Here is a 15,000-nt window from a genome sequence, read left to right on the forward strand (position 1 = left end):
CAGACACAAAGCTATGTACACAGGCTAACAGACACAAAGCTATGTACACAGGCTAACAGACACAAAGCTATGTACACAGGCTAACAGACACAAAGCTATGTACACAGGCTAACAGACACAAAGCTATGTACACACGCTAACAGACACAAAGCTATGTACACAGGCTAACAGACACAAAGCTATGTACACAGGCTAACAGACACAAAGCTATGTACACACGCTAACGGATGAAGCTGAAGCTCGCGCCGCTTTTGCACGGAGAAAATTGCGGCGAATCCCCGTTTTTTTTTTAAATGGCTGAAAAGTGAAGTTTCATAGTTTGTGTGCAGAGTGAAACACTTTGACGAGCACGCGCCGCATCGTGAACGAAAACACGCGTTTTAACGGCGCTGCTGCAGACAAATGCAACGTGCGTGTGAGGCGAGCACGTTTAATTCGCTGCTGCAGTGTGTGAGCGAAGAGGAGGCCGTGTCCTCGGGAGCCCCTCGTGTCGGTGATTAAAGGCCGTCGGTGTCGTTGATTAGCCCGCAGGTGAACGAGGTCTCACGAGACAGGAAGTGATGGATTCTTCAGCTCCAGGCTCGGTGTACCCGAGAAGCACCACGACACTGACTCTGCACGAGCGGTGGGTCGACGACTGTCATGTAGTTCTTCCTCCTGTTCTCTGGGAACCTGAGAGTACATCTGGTATTTTATTGCACCTGTACTTCCTGTCTGTCCTGCTGTAGCTTCTCTCAGGTGCAGGTGGACCAGCTGGCCAGGTCCAGAACCGGGACCTTTGACCCCGTCCCACTGCAGCAGCCGAAGGGGTGTGGCCCCCCGCAGGTGTTCATGAAGAGAGAGAGGTCATCGCTGCTCCACCAGCAGGTGAGTCACGGAGCTGGAGACCAGTGAGAGCGACGGGTCCCTTGTTCACCAGGTGTGTTAACCACCTGATCTCTGTCCTGGTCCAGACCCGCTACCTGTCCCTGGAGGTGAAGCAGCATTTCAGGAGGAAGAGCGTCTGGACCCGACTCGGTGGACAGCAGGAGACTCGTCTCCTCTCCACCTGCAGACCTCCAGGCTTCTGGAGCTTCATGAACAAGTACCGACGGAGAACCAGCTTCACCTCCACCTACAGAGGTGAGTACCAGGTGGTGGTTTCTCTGTTCACTTGTTTACCTGCACCTGGAGTTACACCTGCACCTGGAGTTACACCTGCAGCTGTAGCTGTAGCTGTACCTGTAGCTGTACCTGTAGCTGTACCTGTACCTGCACCTGTAGCTGCAGCTGCTTTTATGTGCTTCCTGTACAGGACGAGGTAACCTTGACAGTCGACTCGGTCAGCGTCGCCACCTGAGGAAGAGAAACATCCAGAAAAGGAAAGGTCAGTCGGACCTTCACCTGTAGTCAGACCTTTATACCTTTATTCATATTAAGTATGACAGACACTGTTTGAACAATGAACAAACGTCATGGAAACAAAGGTGAGCGGGTCACTTCAGGCGGTGTGTTCACTGACCTGTCTGACGGTCTTTGTCCTCATAACACCAGCTCTGCTCCAACATGTTCAACATCTTATTCGTCCATCTTTTACAGGACGAACACACCTGCAGAGGGGCGGGGCCGGCGCCTCCAGGGGGCGGGGCTTCAGCAAAGACCAGGTTCCGACCAAGGAGCATCTGGACGCTCAGCTAGACGAGTACATGTCCATGTCCAAGAGCCGCCTGGACGCTCAGCTGGACGAGTACATGTCCATGGCGGGACAGACGCACTGGGGCTTGGGGGTCTAGTTCTGGACTGGACTGAGGGGGGCGGGTCTAGTTCTGGACTGGACTGAGGGGGGCGGGTCTAGTTCTGTACAGTTTGATTGGCGTTGATGGATCTGTAGATCTTTAGTTGGTCCAGGTGAGCTCCAGCTGTGTTTTGTTTTCCCTGAGTTTTCCCTGAAGGCAAGCTGTTGTTTCTGTTGGGCCGTGTGCACTTCACTGACCCTTTTGGGTGTTGGAGCTTCTCAATTGTGAGGCTCTGCTTTTGTTCCCAGAATGTAATATTATATGTTTTAATAAAATATGTCATTCTTTAATATCGACTTTAATATTCTACTGATATCATCAGTGTATTAATAAATCATTTGAGATAAATCAACTTGACTGTTCAATAAACCAATAAATAAAGTGACCAATGACATCATCACACTGAAAAGACATCATTTATTCAATGTAAACATTAATGTCGTCATGGTTACATCAACATAGTAGTCTACCAATCACAGGCTCCGAAGCTTTCTGTCAGCAGGTTATTGACGATCTTTTTTTATTGATGCCTGATATCAGTTATTGATCAGCAGCGGATGTGAGGTCAGAGGTCTGCAGGAAGAAGGGAGGAGGAGACGAGGAGAGGAGGAGACAAAGGGAGGAGACGAGGAGACGACAAAGGGAGGAGACGAGGAGAGGAGGAGATGAATGGAGGAGACGGGAGACGAAGGGAGGAGACGAGGAGACGACAAAGGGAGGAGACGAAGGGAGCAGACAAAGGGAGGAGACGAGGAGACAACAGGGAGGAGACGAGAGGAGGAGACGAAGGGAGAAGGGACGAGACGAGGAGACAACAAAGGGAGGAGACAGGAGACGAAGGGAGGAGACGAGGAGACGACAAAGGGAGGAGACGAAGGGAGCAGAGGAGGAGACGAAGGGAGCAGACAAAGGGAGGAGACGAGGAGACAACAAAGGGAGGAGACGAGGAGAGGAGGAGACGAAGGGAGAAGGGACGAGACGAGGAGACAACAAAGGGAGGAGACAGGAGACGAAGGGAGGAGACGAGGAGACAGGAGACGAAGGGAGGAGACGAAGGGAGCAGACAAAGGGAGGAGACGAGGAGACAACAAAGGGAGGAGACGAGGAGAGGAGGAGACGAAGGGAGAAGGGACGAGACGAGGAGACAACAAAGGGAGGAGACAGGAGACGAAGGGAGGAGACGAGGAGACGACAAAGGGAGGAGACGAAGGGAGGAGACGAGGAGACAGGAGACGAAGGGAGGAGACGAGGAGACGAAGGGAGGAGACGAGGAGACAGGAGACGAAGGGAGGAGACGAAGGGAGGAGACGAAGGGAGGAGAGGAGGAGACGAAGGGAGGAGACAGGAGACGAAGGGAGGAGACGAGGAGACGAAGGGAGGAGAGGAGGAGACGAAGGGAGGAGACGAGGAGACGAAGGGAGGAGACAGGATACGAAGGGAGGAGACGAAGGGAGCAGACAAAAGGAGGAGACGAAGGGAGGAGACGAGGAGACGAAGGGAGGAGACAGGAGACGAAGGGAGGAGACGAGGAGACGAAGGGAGGAGAGGAGGAGACGAAGGGAGGGGACGAGGAGACGAAGGGAGGAGACAGGAGACGAAGGGAGCAGACAAAAGGAGGAGACGAAGGGAGCAGACAAAAGGAGGAGACGAAGGGAGCAGACAAAAGGAGGAGACGAAGGGAGCAGACAAAAGGAGGAGACGAAGGGAGCAGACAAAGGGAGGAGAGGAGGAGACAAAGGGAGGAGACAAAGGGAGGAGATGAGGAGACAAAGGGAGGAGACGAAGGGAGGAGACAGGAGATCAGTAATCTCATTTCACTTTAAACTTTTTTAATGTACTTTTTGTATGTAGATTTTTATTTTTATTTAGTTAGAACAGCAGAGTCGGACAGGAAGTGATGTCATGGAGTCAGACAGGAAGTGATGTCATCGTTTGCTGCTAGATTTCCGATTTCACTGAATTAATTAGTTCATCGTTTGAGTTTCACAATCTTTGTGTTAAAATATTAATGAAGTCTGGTTCATAGATCCTCCTTTGGATTCATATATATATATATATATATATATATATATATATATATATATATATATATATATATATATATATATATATATATATAATGCATATATCTATGTCTCACCTGTCTGCAGGTCCCAGATCTGGTGGACAGCCAATCCCAGCAGGAGCATCGGGCTAACCCGACCAATCCCAGAGGCCTGACGGGGGTCACAGAGAACCGTTAGGTCACGTGGAGACAAAGCTGCGTTCACTGCACTCTGTAAAAAAGAGACTTATCAGTGTTTTCAATGCTGGAAAGAATCAAACATCAGGCTTTTATTATGAGATGGATGGACTTCCTGTCCCCCTCGGGCGTCTCCGGAGACGAACAGTGCTATTCTGTTAACGGAGCTGCGACCGAGCGGACCAATCAGACGATGACTCATGCTGAGGTCAAAGGTCACATACTTTAAATCACTGCTTTCTCTTTGTTTAAGGAGTTACACTTGGGGATCCACTCTGGTTTAATAGTATACTTATATTTCTTAGGATATGGAGTACTGTAGTATTGCTATCAGAGAATATTTAGCAAAACTTTACTTTATTTTTGTTTATTTTCACAAACAGGAAGATTTTGTTATCCTCCATCACATTAAAATCACTTTAATAATAACCAATAATTCATATTATACATTTAATTATAACATATCTATGTTATATTTAGATTATAATTAATATTATACATGTACATACAATATATTTCTGTTATAAGTTAATATTTAATATATCTATTTTCTATCTATAATATATAATTATTATTTAAGTTATAATGTACTTTTTTCTTTTATTCTATTTTTTTCGTTATATTATATATATTTATATAGTTATAATATAGTCATATTATACATTTATATGTAATATATTTATGTTATACATTATTTTTGTTATTTATACATGATATGTTTATATGTTATATGATATATATATCGGGGCTGCACGGTGGTGTAGTGGCTAGCACTGTCGCCTCACAGCAAGAGGGCCGCGGGTTCAATTCCCGGTCGGAGCGGTCCTTCTGTGTGGAGTTTGCATGTTCTCCCCGTGGCAGCGTGGGTTCTCTCCGGGCTCTCCGGCTTCCTCCCACAGTCCAAAGACATGCTGCAGGTTAATTGATCTCTAAATGTCCCATAGGTGTGAATGTGAGAGTGAATGGTTGTATGTCCCTACATGTGCCCTCGATGGACTGGCGGCCTGTCCAGGGTGTCCCCTGCCTTCGCCCGATGTCAGCTGGGATAGCGACCCTAATGAGGATAAGCGGTATTGAAAATGGATGGATGGATGGATGATATATATATCTATATATATTTTATATATTATATTATATTATTATTTCATATTATATTGTGTATGTATATATATATACATACACAATATATTTACATACGTTTTTTCATATCATGTTTATATTATACTTGTATATATATATATATATGTATATATAATATATTTATGTTCTAGATTATTTCATATTATTTATTCTTAAACTGTATAAATACATGTATAATATATTTGTGTTTTATCCCATGTGAATGTTGCGTTCAGGTGAACCATGTGACTTTGTAAACACCTGACTTTGTCTCACCTTGTTGAAGACATCAGGCGAATACGTTCCGGTCACTGCAACACAAGTACTGCTGTTAGTACTACGAGTACTGCTGTTAGTACCACAAGTACTGCTGTTAGTACTACGAGTACTGCTGTTAGTACCACGAGTACTGTTGTTAGTACCACGAGTACTGTTGTTAGTACCACGAGTACTGTTGTTAGTACTACGAGTACTGTTGTTAGTACCACGAGTACTGTTGTTAGTACCACGAGTACTGCTGTTAGTACCACGAGTACTGTTGTTAGTACCACGAGTACTGCTGTTAGTACCACGAGTACTGTTGTTAGTACCACGAGTACTGTTGTTAGTACCACGAGTACTGTTGTTAGTACTACGAGTACTGTTTCACTGCAACACAAGTACTGTTGTTAGTACTACGAGTACTGCTGTTAGTACTACGAGTACTGTTGTTAGTACTACGAGTACTGTTGTTAGTACCACGAGTACTGTTGTTAGTACCACGAGTACTGTTGTTAGTACTACGAGTACTGTTGTTAGTACCACGAGTACTGTTGTTAGTACCACGAGTACTGTTGTTAGTACCACGAGTACTGTTGTTAGTACCACGAGTACTGTTGTTAGTACTACGAGTACTGTTTCACTGCAACACAAGTACTGCTGTTAGTGCTACGAGTACTGTTGTTAGTACCACGAGTACTGTTGTTAGTACCACGAGTACTGTTGTTAGTACCACGAGTACTGCTGTTAGTACCACGAGTACTGTTGTTAGTACTACGAGTACTGCTGTTAGTACTACGAGTACTGTTGTTAGTACTACGAGTACTGTTGTTAGTACCACGAGTACTGTTGTTAGTACCACGAGTACTGTTGTTAGTACTACGAGTACTGTTGTTAGTACCACAAGTACTGCTGTTAGTACCACGAGTACTGTTGTTAGTACCACGAGTACTGTTGTTAGTACCACGAGTACTGCTGTTAGTGCTACGAGTACTGTTGTTAGTACCACGAGTACTGTTGTTAGTACCACGAGTACTGCTGTTAGTGCTACGAGTACTGTTGTTAGTACCACGAGTACTGTTGTTAGTACCACGAGTACTGTTGTTAGTACCACGAGTACTGTTGTTAGTACCACGAGTACTGCTGTTAGTACTACGAGTACTGTTGTTAGTACTACGAGTACTGTTGTTAGTACCACGAGTACTGCTGTTAGTACTACGAGTACTGTTGTTAGTACCACGAGTACTGCTGTTAGTACTACGAGTACTGTTGTTAGTACCACGAGTACTGTGGTTAGTACCACGAGTACTGTGGTTAGTACCACAAGTACTGTTGTTAGTACTACGAGTACTGTTGTTAGTACCACGAGTACTGTGGTTAGTACCACGAGTACTGTGGTTAGTACCACAAGTACTGTTGTTAGTACCACAAGTACTGGTGTTAGTATCACGAGTACTGTTGTTAGTACCACAAGTACTGTTGTTAGTACCACAAGTACTGTTGTTAGTACCACGAGTACTGCTGTTAGTACCACAAGTACTGTTGTTAGTACCACAAGTACTGTTGTTAGTACCACGAGTACTGCTGTTAGTACCACAAGTACTGCGGTTAGTACCACAAGTACTCACGAGTACTGTTGTTAGTACCACGAGTACTGCTGTTAGTACCACAAGTACTGTTGTTAGTACCACAAGTACTGGTGTTAGTACCACAAGTACTGTTGTTAGTACCACGAGTACTGTTGTTAGTACCACAAGTACTGGTGTTAGTATCACGAGTACTGTTGTTAGTACCACAAGTACTGTTGTTAGTACCACAAGTACTGGTGTTAGTACCACGAGTACTGCTGTTAGTACCACAAGTACTGTTGTTAGTACCACAAGTACTGTTGTTAGTACCACGAGTACTGTTGTTAGTACCACGAGTACTGTTGTTAGTACCACGAGTACTGCTGTTAGTACCACGAGTACTGTTGTTAGTACCACAAGTACTGGTGTTAGTATCACGAGTACTGTTGTTAGTACCACAAGTACTGTTGTTAGTACCACAAGTACTGTTGTTAGTACCACGAGTACTGCTGTTAGTACCACGAGTACTGTTGTTAGTACCACAAGTACTGGTGTTAGTATCACGAGTACTGTTGTTAGTACCACAAGTACTGTTGTTAGTACCACAAGTACTGTTGTTAGTACCACGAGTACTGCTGTTAGTACCACGAGTACTGCTGTTAGTACCACGAGTACTGCGGTTAGTACCACGAGTACTGCTGTTAGTACCACGAGTACTGCTGTTAGTACCACGAGTACTGCGGTTAGAACCACAAGTACTGCGGTTAGTACTACGAGTACTGCTGTTAGTACCACAAGTACTGTTGTTAGTACCACGAGTACTGCGGTTAGAACCACGAGTACTGCGGTTAGTACTACGAGTACTGTTGTTAGTACCACAAGTACTGTTGTTAGTACCACGAGTACTGTTGTTAGTACCACGAGTACTGTTGTTAGTACCACGAGTACTGCTGTTAGTACTACGAGTACTGTTGTTAGTACCACGAGTACTGCGGTTAGTACTACGAGTACTGCTGTTAGTACTACGAGTACTGCGGTTAGTACCACAAGTACTCACGAGTACTGTTGTTAGTACTACGAGTACTGCGGTTAGTACCACGAGTACTGTTGTTAGTACCACAAGTACTGTTGTTAGTACCACGAGTACTGTTGTTAGTACCACAAGTACTGTTGTTAGTACCACGAGTACTGCTGTTAGTACCACGAGTACTGCTGTTAGTACCACGAGTACTGCTGTTAGTACCACGAGTACTGCTGTTAGTACAACGAGTACTGTTGTTAGTACCACGAGTACTGCGGTTAGTACTACGAGTACTGCTGTTAGTACTACGAGTACTGCGGTTAGTACTACGAGTACTGCTGTTAGTACTACGAGTACTGCGGTTAGTACCACGAGTACTGCGGTTAGTACCACGAGTACTGTTGTTAGTACTACGAGTACTGCGGTTAGTACCACGAGTACTGCTGTTAGTACCACAAGTATTGTTGTTAGTACCACAAGTACTGCTGTTAGTACCACGAGTACTGTTGTTAGTACCACAAGTACTGTTGTTAGTACCACGAGTACTGCTGTTAGTACTACGAGTACTGCGGTTAGTACCACAAGTACTGCGGTTAGTACCACGAGTACTGTTGTTAGTACCACGAGTACTGTTGTTAGTACCACGAGTACTGCGGTTAGTACCACGAGTACTGTTGTTAGTACCACGAGTACTGCTGTTAGTACTACGAGTACTGTTGTTAGTACCACAAGTACTGTTGTTAGTACCACAAGTACTGGTGTTAGTATCACGAGTACTGTTGTTAGTACCACAAGTACTGTTGTTAGTACCACAAGTACTGTTGTTAGTACCACGAGTACTGCTGTTAGTACCACGAGTACTGTTGTTAGTACCACAAGTACTGTTGTTAGTACCACGAGTACTGCTGTTAGTACCACAAGTACTGCGGTTAGTACCACAAGTACTCACGAGTACTGTTGTTAGTACCACGAGTACTGCTGTTAGTACCACAAGTACTGTTGTTAGTACCACAAGTACTGGTGTTAGTACCACAAGTACTGTTGTTAGTACCACGAGTACTGCTGTTAGTACCACGAGTACTGTTGTTAGTACCACAAGTACTGTTGTTAGTACCACGAGTACTGTTGTTAGTACCACGAGTACTGCTGTTAGTACCACGAGTACTGTTGTTAGTACCACAAGTACTGGTGTTAGTACCACGAGTACTGCTGTTAGTACCACGAGTACTGTTGTTAGTACCACAAGTACTGTTGTTAGTACCACAAGTACTGTTGTTAGTACCACGAGTACTGTTGTTAGTACCACGAGTACTGCTGTTAGTACCACGAGTACTGTTGTTAGTACCACAAGTACTGTTGTTAGTACCACGAGTACTGCTGTTAGTACCACGAGTACTGTTGTTAGTACCACAAGTACTGGTGTTAGTATCACGAGTACTGTTGTTAGTACCACAAGTACTGTTGTTAGTACCACAAGTACTGTTGTTAGTACCACGAGTACTGTTGTTAGTACCACGAGTACTGCTGTTAGTACCACGAGTACTGCTGTTAGTACCACGAGTACTGCGGTTAGTACCACGAGTACTGCTGTTAGTACCACGAGTACTGCTGTTAGTACCACGAGTACTGCGGTTAGAACCACGAGTACTGCGGTTAGTACTACGAGTACTGTTGTTAGTACCACAAGTACTGTTGTTAGTACCACGAGTACTGTTGTTAGTACCATGAGTACTGTTGTTAGTACCACAAGTACTGTTGTTAGTACCACGAGTACTGTTGTTAGTACCACGAGTACTGCTGTTAGTACCACGAGTACTGCTGTTAGTACTACGAGTACTGTTGTTAGTACCACGAGTACTGCGGTTAGTACTACGAGTACTGCTGTTAGTACTACGAGTACTGCGGTTAGTACCACAAGTACTCACGAGTACTGTTGTTAGTACCACGAGTACTGTTGTTAGTACCACGAGTACTGTTGTTAGTACCACAAGTACTGTTGTTAGTACCACAAGTACTGTTGTTAGTACCACGAGTACTGTTGTTAGTACCACGAGTACTGCTGTTAGTACCACGAGTACTGTTGTTAGTACCACAAGTACTGGTGTTAGTATCACGAGTACTGTTGTTAGTACCACAAGTACTGTTGTTAGTACCACAAGTACTGTTGTTAGTACCACAAGTACTGTTGTTAGTACCACGAGTACTGCTGTTAGTACCACGAGTACTGCGGTTAGTACCACGAGTACTGTTGTTAGTACCACGAGTACTGCTGTTAGTACCACAAGTACTGTTTTTAGTACCACAAGTACTGGTGTTAGTACCACAAGTACTGTTGTTAGTACCACGAGTACTGCTGTTAGTACCACGAGTACTGTTGTTAGTACCACAAGTACTGTTGTTAGTACCACGAGTACTGTTGTTAGTACCACGAGTACTGCTGTTAGTACCACGAGTACTGTTGTTAGTACCACAAGTACTGGTGTTAGTACCACGAGTACTGCTGTTAGTACCACGAGTACTGTTGTTAGTACCACAAGTACTGTTGTTAGTACCACAAGTACTGTTGTTAGTACCACGAGTACTGTTGTTAGTACCACGAGTACTGTTGTTAGTACCACAAGTACTGTTGTTAGTACCACGAGTACTGCTGTTAGTACCACGAGTACTGTTGTTAGTACCACAAGTACTGGTGTTAGTATCACGAGTACTGTTGTTAGTACCACAAGTACTGTTGTTAGTACCACAAGTACTGTTGTTAGTACCACAAGTACTGTTGTTAGTACCACGAGTACTGCTGTTAGTACCACGAGTACTGCGGTTAGTACCACGAGTACTGCTGTTAGTACCACGAGTACTGCTGTTAGTACCACGAGTACTGCGGTTAGAACCACGAGTACTGCGGTTAGTACTACGAGTACTGTTGTTAGTACCACAAGTACTGTTGTTAGTACCACGAGTACTGTTGTTAGTACCATGAGTACTGTTGTTAGTACCACAAGTACTGTTGTTAGTACTACGAGTACTGTTGTTAGTACCACAAGTACTGTTGTTAGTACCACGAGTACTGTTGTTAGTACCATGAGTACTGTTGTTAGTACCACAAGTACTGTTGTTAGTACCACGAGTACTGTTGTTAGTACCACGAGTACTGTTGTTAGTACCACGAGTACTGCTGTTAGTACCACGAGTACTGCTGTTAGTACTACGAGTACTGTTGTTAGTACCACGAGTACTGCGGTTAGTACTACGAGTACTGCTGTTAGTACTACGAGTACTGCGGTTAGTACCACTAGTACTCACGAGTACTGTTGTTAGTACCACGAGTACTGTTGTTAGTACCACGAGTACTGTTGTTAGTACCACAAGTACTGTTGTTAGTACCACAAGTACTGTTGTTAGTACCACGAGTACTGTTGTTAGTACCACGAGTACTGCTGTTAGTACCACAAGTACTGTTGTTAGTACCACAAGTACTGTTGTTAGTACCACAAGTACTGTTGTTAGTACCACAAGTACTGTTGTTAGTACCACAAGTACTGTTGTTAGTACCACAAGTACTGTTGTTAGTACCACGAGTACTGCTGTTAGTACCACGAGTACTGTTGTTAGTACCACAAGTACTGGTGTTAGTATCACGAGTACTGTTGTTAGTACCACAAGTACTGTTGTTAGTACCACAAGTACTGTTGTTAGTACCACGAGTACTGCTGTTAGTACCACGAGTACTGCTGTTAGTACCACGAGTACTGCGGTTAGTACCACGAGTACTGCTGTTAGTACCACGAGTACTGCTGTTAGTACCACGAGTACTGCGGTTAGAACCACGAGTACTGCGGTTAGTACTACGAGTACTGTTGTTAGTACCACAAGTACTGTTGTTAGTACCACAAGTACTGTTGTTAGTACCACAAGTACTGTTGTTAGTACCACGAGTACTGCTGTTAGTACCACGAGTACTGCTGTTAGTACCACGAGTACTGCGGTTAGTACCACGAGTACTGCTGTTAGTACCACGAGTACTGCTGTTAGTACCACGAGTACTGCGGTTAGAACCACGAGTACTGCGGTTAGTACTACGAGTACTGTTGTTAGTACCACAAGTACTGTTGTTAGTACCACGAGTACTGTTGTTAGTACCATGAGTACTGTTGTTAGTACCACAAGTACTGTTGTTAGTACTACGAGTACTGTTGTTAGTACCACAAGTACTGTTGTTAGTACCACGAGTACTGTTGTTAGTACCATGAGTACTGTTGTTAGTACCACAAGTACTGTTGTTAGTACCACGAGTACTGTTGTTAGTACCACGAGTACTGTTGTTAGTACCACGAGTACTGCTGTTAGTACCACGAGTACTGCTGTTAGTACTACGAGTACTGTTGTTAGTACCACGAGTACTGCGGTTAGTACTACGAGTACTGCTGTTAGTACTACGAGTACTGCGGTTAGTACCACTAGTACTCACGAGTACTGTTGTTAGTACCACGAGTACTGTTGTTAGTACCACGAGTACTGTTGTTAGTACCACAAGTACTGTTGTTAGTACCACAAGTACTGTTGTTAGTACCACGAGTACTGTTGTTAGTACCACGAGTACTGCTGTTAGTACCACAAGTACTGTTGTTAGTACCACAAGTACTGTTGTTAGTACCACAAGTACTGTTGTTAGTACCACGAGTACTGTTGTTAGTACCACAAGTACTGTTGTTAGTACCACAAGTACTGTTGTTAGTACCACAAGTACTGTTGTTAGTACCACGAGTACTGCTGTTAGTACCACGAGTACTGTTGTTAGTACCACAAGTACTGGTGTTAGTATCACGAGTACTGTTGTTAGTACCACAAGTACTGTTGTTAGTACCACAAGTACTGTTGTTAGTACCACGAGTACTGCTGTTAGTACCACGAGTACTGCTGTTAGTACAACGAGTACTGCGGTTAGTACCACGAGTACTGCTGTTAGTACCACGAGTACTGCTGTTAGTACCACGAGTACTGCGGTTAGAACCACGAGTACTGCGGTTAGTACTACGAGTACTGTTGTTAGTACCACAAGTACTGTTGTTAGTACCACAAGTACTGTTGTTAGTACCACAAGTACTGTTGTTAGTACCACGAGTACTGCTGTTAGTACCACGAGTACTGCTGTTAGTACCACGAGTACTGCGGTTAGTACCACGAGTACTGCTGTTAGTACCACGAGTACTGCTGTTAGTACCACGAGTACTGCGGTTAGAACCACGAGTACTGCGGTTAGTACTACGAGTACTGTTGTTAGTACCACAAGTACTGTTGTTAGTACCACGAGTACTGTTGTTAGTACCATGAGTACTGTTGTTAGTACCACAAGTACTGTTGTTAGTACCACGAGTACTGTTGTTAGTACCACGAGTACTGCTGTTAGTACCACGAGTACTGCTGTTAGTACTACGAGTACTGTTGTTAGTACCACGAGTACTGCGGTTAGTACTACGAGTACTGCTGTTAGTACTACGAGTACTGCGGTTAGTACCACTAGTACTCACGAGTACTGTTGTTAGTACCACGAGTACTGTTGTTAGTACCACGAGTACTGTTGTTAGTACCACAAGTACTGTTGTTAGTACCACAAGTACTGTTGTTAGTACCACGAGTACTGTTGTTAGTACCACAAGTACTGCTGTTAGTACCACGAGTACTGTTGTTAGTACCACAAGTACTGTTGTTAGTACCACGAGTACTGCTGTTAGTACCACGAGTACTGTTGTTAGTACCACAAGTACTGGTGTTAGTATCACGAGTACTGTTGTTAGTACCACAAGTACTGTTGTTAGTACCACGAGTACTGCTGTTAGTACCACGAGTACTGCTGTTAGTACCACGAGTACTGCGGTTAGTACCACGAGTACTGCTGTTAGTACCACGAGTACTGCTGTTAGTACCACGAGTACTGCGGTTAGAACCACGAGTACTGCGTTTAGTACTACGAGTACTGTTGTTAGTACCACAAGTACTGTTGTTAATACCACGAGTACTGTTGTTAGTACCATGAGTACTGTTGTTAGTACCACAAGTACTGTTGTTAGTACCACGAGTACTGTTGTTAGTACCACGAGTACTGCTGTTAGTACCACGAGTACTGCTGTTAGTACTACGAGTACTGTTGTTAGTACCACGAGTACTGCGGTTAGTACTACGAGTACTGCTGTTAGTACTACGAGTACTGCGGTTAGTACTACGAGTACTGCTGTTAGTACTACGAGTACTGCGGTTAGTACCACAAGTACTCACGAGTACTGTTGTTAGTACTACGAGTACTGCGGTTAGTACCACGAGTACTGTTGTTAGTACCACGAGTACTGTTGTTAGTACCACGAGTACTGTTGTTAGTACCACGAGTACTGCTGTTAGTACCACGAGTACTGCTGTTAGTACTACGAGTACTGTTGTTAGTACCACGAGTACTGCGGTTAGTACTACGAGTACTGCTGTTAGTACTACGAGTACTGCGGTTAGTACCACGAGTACTGCGGTTAGTACCACGAGTACTGTTGTTAGTACTACGAGTACTGCGGTTAGTACCACGAGTACTGCTGTTAGTACCACAAGTATTGTTGTTAGTACCACAAGTACTGCTGTTAGTACCACGAGTACTGTTGTTAGTACCACAAGTACTGTTGTTAGTACCACGAGTACTGCTGTTAGTACTACGAGTACTGCGGTTAGTACCACGAGTACTGCGGTTAGTACTACGAGTACTGCTGTTAGTACTACGAGTACTGCGGTTAGTACCACGAGTACTGCGGTTAGTACCACGAGTACTGCGGTTAGTACCGCGAGTACTGCGGTTAGTACCACGAGTACTGCGGTTAGTACCACGAGTACTGCGGTTAGTACCACGAGTACTGCTGTTAGTACCACGAGTACTGCGGTTAGTACCACGAGTACTGCGGTTAGTACCACGAGTACTGCTGTTAGTACCACGAGTACTGCGGTTAGTACCACGAGTACTGCGGTTAGTACCACGAGTACTGCGGT

General features: G+C 44.5%; 2 protein-coding genes across 3 annotated transcripts in view; one reads left to right on the forward strand and one right to left on the reverse strand.

Moving 5' to 3' along the window:
- LOC117745589 overlaps positions 1-2,169 on the forward strand; it is a 2,892-nt gene extending 723 nt beyond the window's left edge. Inside the window, exons 2-6 of the mRNA XM_034554024.1 lie at positions 525-625; positions 729-867; positions 954-1,122; positions 1,295-1,366; positions 1,579-2,169. Of these exons, the coding sequence (XP_034409915.1) occupies positions 561-625; positions 729-867; positions 954-1,122; positions 1,295-1,366; positions 1,579-1,772 (639 nt within the window). The 5' untranslated portion in view covers positions 525-560 and the 3' untranslated portion in view covers positions 1,773-2,169. The remainder of the gene's footprint in view (positions 1-524; positions 626-728; positions 868-953; positions 1,123-1,294; positions 1,367-1,578) is intronic.
- Positions 1-15,000, reverse strand: part of pnp4b (purine nucleoside phosphorylase 4b) — a 392,972-nt gene that overhangs the window by 287,226 nt on the left and 90,746 nt on the right. The gene's annotated exons all lie outside the window — the stretch shown is intronic.

The sequence above is a fragment of the Cyclopterus lumpus genome, chromosome 16 (genome assembly GCF_009769545.1).
Source record: "Cyclopterus lumpus isolate fCycLum1 chromosome 16, fCycLum1.pri, whole genome shotgun sequence".
NCBI lineage: Eukaryota > Metazoa > Chordata > Actinopteri > Perciformes > Cyclopteridae > Cyclopterus > Cyclopterus lumpus.